The sequence below is a fragment of the Clinocottus analis genome, unplaced genomic scaffold (assembly GCF_023055335.1).
Source record: "Clinocottus analis isolate CAN_PGR_092001 unplaced genomic scaffold, fCliAna1.0.p SCAF_53, whole genome shotgun sequence".
Taxonomy (NCBI): domain Eukaryota; kingdom Metazoa; phylum Chordata; class Actinopteri; order Perciformes; family Cottidae; genus Clinocottus; species Clinocottus analis.
The window spans coordinates 259,151-264,150 of record NW_027176211.1 but is presented as its reverse complement, the minus strand read 5'-3'; the positions used below and the strand labels follow the sequence as shown (position 1 = coordinate 264,150).

Here is a 5,000-nt window from a genome sequence, read left to right as displayed (position 1 = left end):
CCAGAAACTTTGACCAGAAGGAAATCTTCCTGTCCACGTCGATGTGAGTCGATGAATGAAGCTCTGCCTCCCTCTCCTTCTGCTCCTGACCTACACACACACACACACACACACACACATTCAAGATGGAGGGTAAAACAAGATGGACTGTGTGACTGTTGCTTTAAGAGGGACTACTTTCTGGTCAGCAGGCGGAGGGAGACATTAAGACAGCGCTACAGAGCGTGGACGGTTCGTTGTGGCTGGACCTGCTTTTCAGGCTTCTAGTCACACGACCACCCAAAAGATTCTTTCTAACAGTTTCTAACAGTGTGTTTAGTGTCAGGGGTCAGAGGTCAGAGGTCAGGGGACATACTGGTTCCATATCGGTGCTCCTCCACGGTCCAGCCCAAACTGCTGCTGTGAGCTTTAAACAGCTTCTCTGCAACGACCTCCAACTGACGGAAACCCCAATCTGGAAGAGACACACCACTCAGCTACACACACACACACACACACACACACACACACACGTCCTTATATGGTCAAAGGGCACAGTTCTGTCCCAGGTGGTCACTTCCTGTTCGTACCTTGAGGACAGCTGAAGTGTTCACGTGGACCAATCGGACCTCAGATAGAATCGTCTTCCAGGACTCTGACTCCGCCTCCCTGTTGGAGATGTCCTGCTCGAGACAGGAAGGGAAAGCTAACACACCTGTGGTACCAGCATGCTAACACACCTGTGGTACCAGCATGCTAACACACCTGTGGTACCAGCATGCTAACACACTTGTGGTAGCAGCATGCTAACACACCTGTGGTACCAGCATGCTAACACACCTGTGGTACCAGCATGCTAACACACCTGTGGTACCAGCATGCTAACACACCTGTGGTACCAGCATGCTAACACACTTGTGGTAGCAGCATGCTAACACACCTGTGGTACCAGCATGCTAACACACCTGTGGTACCAGCATGCTAACACACTTGTGGTAGCAGCATGCTAACACACCTGTGGTACCAGCATGCTAACACACCTGTGGTACCAGCATGCTAACACACTTGTGGTACCAGCATGCTAACACACCTGTGGTACCAGCATGCTAACACACTTGTGGTACCAGCATGCTAACACACCTGTGGTACCAGCATGCTAACACACCTGTGGTACCAGCATGCTAACACACTTGTGGTAGCAGCATGCTAACACACCTGTGGTACCAGCATGCTAACACACCTGTGGTACCAGCATGCTAACACACCTGTGGTACCAGCATGCTAACACACCTGTGGTACCAGCATGCTAACACACCTGTGGTACCAGCATGCTAACACACTTGTGGTAGCAGCATGCTAACACACCTGTGGTACCAGCATGCTAACACACCTGTGGTACCAGCATGCTAACACACCTGTGGTAGCAGCATGCTAACACACCTGTGGTACCAGCATGCTAACACACTTGTGGTACCAGCATGCTAACACACCTGTGGTACCAGCATGCTAACACACTTGTGGTACCAGCATGCTAACACACCTGTGGTACCAGCATGCTAACACACCTGTGGTACCAGCATGCTAACACACTTGTGGTAACACATTATTTCTATAAATGTAGACATTAACAGTTCAGGTGTGCTCACCACTCTCCACAGGTTCTGTGCTGCCATGGAAACGTTGAAGTCGATGTAACCTGACACCTCCTGAGAGTGAGGGCTCATGGGAGCTGCTACATCATGACTACACACAAACAAACACACACACATACACTCTATTAGTATGATAATAATCATGATAATGTGGATAATAACCAGCCTCCTTGCAGGTGGCATGGTCCCTGAATGCACCGCGGCTCAGGTGAGTCACCTGTTGAGGAAGCGTGACGTCATGCCGTGGACCAGCTGAACGACGTCACCGTGACGGACGGGCCGAGGAGGGCTGCTGACCACCAGCTGCTGTCTGGCGGGCGGAGAGACAGACGGCTTAGACGGGGACTACATCTCCCAGCATGCCCGGCGACACACCTGAGACCCACCTGCCGGGGTCTTTGATGATCCACCAGTTGTTGACGTCTTTGAAAGGATAACAGGTGACCTGCTGCTGGTGGGAGCTGCCCCGCCCATTTTCATACCTGGACAGGAAACAGGAAGTGAGGTTACTTAACTGGACCTGGCAGCGTTCCGATTGGCTGCTGCTGTGTGACCTGGCGGCACCTGATTGGGTAGTTGGCTTTGTGCGAGTGAAGCCAACAGGGGATTGGTTGGGAGGCGGAGCTTCTTAAAGTCACCTGACTGCCGTACGACACGTCCAGAGGCTGACCGCGAGTGATCCTGGAGAGCCCGCCCTGAAGACACAGAGTGAGTGTGTGTGTGTGTGTGTGTGTGTGTGTGTGTGTGTGTGTGTGTGTGTGTGTGTGTGTGTGTGTGTGTGTGTGAGTGAGAGTGTGTGTATATGTATATATGTGTGTGTGAATGTATATGTGTGTGTATATATATGTGTGTGTGTTACCTCCAGCCCGGCCTGGAAGGCGGGGCTCATCAGTTGGTCATGTGGTCCGCTGCGATGGAGGAGAGTCAGGTGGAGGTAGAACCAGAACACGTAGAGGAGGACCGGAACCACCAGCAGACACACAGCTCGACACACACACTGCACACACACACTCAGCTGCACGCACACACATACAAACACGGACATAAATACACACACACACCACTCTGTTACCTGACTTGTATAATAAAGTTTGACTCTCAGATGTCAGAGTGTCACAAACACATCACCACCTGATGACATCACCACCTGATGACATCACCACCTGATGACATCACCTTTCCAGTGTGTGGGGTTTCACTACTGTGTGATCTGGACTCACATGACTGACAGTTCGGTCTCCAATCAGGTTCCAGGTGTGCAGACAGGCCACGCCCACCAGCAGCAGGTAGGAGAACACGCCCATATACTTCACCCTGCACACACAAGTCAACACACGTTAACACACACACACACACACACACACACACGTTAACACACACTCAATGACACACACACACGCACTCACTTACCCCACAGCTGCAGCGCATGAAGCTCCAGACAGCAGCAGCCAACAGTATCTGAACCAGCTGAGGGTCAAAGGTCACAGCTGGTTATCATTTATATATGTAGATATAGGAGCTAGTAGAAGAGGCTCCAGTGGTTCCTACCTTAAGAAGCTAGTAGAGGAGGCTCCAGTGGTTCCTACCTTAAGGACCTAGTAGAGGAGGCTCCAGTGGTTCCTACCTTAAGGACCTAGTAGAGGAGGCTCCAGTGGTTCCTACCTTAAGGACCTAGTAGAGGAGGCTCCAGTGGTTCCTACCCTAAGGACCTAGTAGAAGAGGCTCCAGTGGTTCCTACCTTAAGGACCCAGTAGAGGAGGCTCCAGTGGTTCCTACCTTAAGGACCTAGTAGAGGAGGCTCCAGTGGTTCCTACCTTAAGGACCTAGTAGAGGAGGCTCCAGTGGTTCCTACCTTAAGGACCTAGTAGAGGAGGCTCCAGTGGTTCCTACCCTAAGGACCTAGTAGAGGAGGCTCCAGTGGTTCCTACTCTAAGGACCTAGTAGAAGAGGCTCCAGTGGTTCCTACCTTAAGGACCCAGTAGAGGAGGCTCCAGTGGTTCCTACCTTAAGGACCTAGTAGAGGAGGCTCCAGTGGTTCCTACCTTAAGGACCTAGTAGAGGAGGCTCCAGTGGTTCCTACCTTAAGGACCTAGTAGAGGAGGCTCCAGTGGTTCCTACCCTAAGGACCTAGTAGAGGAGGCTCCAGTGGTTCCTACTCTAAGGACCTAGTAGAAGAGGCTCCAGTGGTTCCTACCTTAAGGACCCAGTAGAGGAGGCTCCAGTGGTTCCTACCCTAAGGACCTAGTAGAAGAGGCTCCAGTGGTTCCTACCCTAAGGACCTAGTAGAAGAGGCTCCAGTGGTTCCTACCCTAAGGACCTAGTAGAAGAGGCTCCAGTGGTTCCTACTCTAAGGACCTAGTAGAAGAGGCTCCAGTGGTTCCTACTCTAAGGACCTAGTAGAAGAGGCTCCAGTGGTTCCTACTCTAAGGACCCAGTAGAGGAGGCTCCAGTGGTTCCTACCCTAAGGACCTAGTAGAAGAGGCTCCAGTGGTTCCTACCCTAAGGACCTAGTAGAAGAGGCTCCAGTGGTTCCTACCCTAAGGACCTAGTAGAAGAGGCTCCAGTGGTTCCTACCCTAAGGACCTAGTAGAAGAGGCTCCAGTGGTTCCTACTCTAAGGACCTAGTAGAAGAGGCTCCAGTGGTTCCTACCTTAAGGAGCTAGTGAAGGAGGCGTACCTGTTGGGGTGGTTGTGGAACCTCAGGTAGGAGAGGAAGGCCAGCAAGATGAAGAAGATGAGGAGAGACTCCAGCAACATGAAGCGGGACTGAACGATCAGAGAGTTCTCTGAAAAACAACGTTAAAGCAGATTCACATCAGGCCCTGAACGCACCGCGTCACGCCAGTGCGTATTGTTGCACATATTAATATTCATAAAGGTGAATATTAATATTCACAAGATGAGTATTCATATGGTGAGTATTAATATTCATTATGAAAGTATTAATATGCATATGGTGCGTATTAATATCCATAGGATGAGTATTAATATTCAGAAGGTGTGTATTAATATTCATAAGGTGCATATAAATATCCAGGGTTGTGCCTTATTATTCATAAGGTGTGTATTGATATTCAGAAGGTGCATATTCATATTCATAAGGTGCGTACCCAGCAGCAGCAGCACTGCAGCTCCCAGAGCCGCTAGGTGAGAGAACTTCATCTCCAGAGTCAACAGGTAAACCAGAGGAACGCACAGAGCTCCGCCCACAGCCGGGAGGAGACGCAGACCCCACACACACACACTGCTGGGGTACTCTGTGGAGTGACACACACACACACACCGCTGCTGGGGTACAAGCTGGTAAACTAACCGGTTCAAACTGGTTCAAAGCGGTGGTGTTACAGTAACTGGTGTTTTTACCTGCCC

The 5,000-nt window shown here is 50.8% G+C and overlaps 1 protein-coding gene across 3 annotated transcripts in view; it reads right to left on the bottom strand.

Moving 5' to 3' along the window:
- Positions 1–5,000, bottom strand: part of pomt1 (protein-O-mannosyltransferase 1) — an 8,065-nt gene that overhangs the window by 1,954 nt on the left and 1,111 nt on the right. Inside the window, exons 4-16 of one of the 3 annotated variants that reach the window (XM_068601666.1) lie at positions 4,995–5,000; positions 4,742–4,888; positions 4,309–4,417; positions 3,042–3,098; positions 2,852–2,945; positions 2,491–2,646; positions 2,196–2,326; positions 2,018–2,113; positions 1,849–1,941; positions 1,626–1,722; positions 570–662; positions 356–476; positions 1–90 (exon numbers count right to left, since the gene is read on the bottom strand). The exon at positions 1–90 is cut by the window's left edge and continues 8 nt beyond it; the exon at positions 4,995–5,000 is cut by the window's right edge and continues 45 nt beyond it. In XM_068601666.1, coding sequence (XP_068457767.1) covers positions 1–90; positions 356–476; positions 570–662; positions 1,626–1,722; positions 1,849–1,941; positions 2,018–2,113; positions 2,196–2,326; positions 2,491–2,646; positions 2,852–2,945; positions 3,042–3,098; positions 4,309–4,417; positions 4,742–4,888; positions 4,995–5,000 — 1,290 coding nt within the window. Of the gene's footprint in view, positions 91–355; positions 477–569; positions 663–1,625; positions 1,723–1,848; positions 1,942–2,017; positions 2,114–2,195; positions 2,327–2,490; positions 2,647–2,851; positions 2,946–3,041; positions 3,099–4,308; positions 4,418–4,741; positions 4,917–4,994 lie in introns of all 3 variants that reach the window. The other 2 variants (XM_068601669.1, XM_068601667.1) reach the window with 2 other exon arrangements.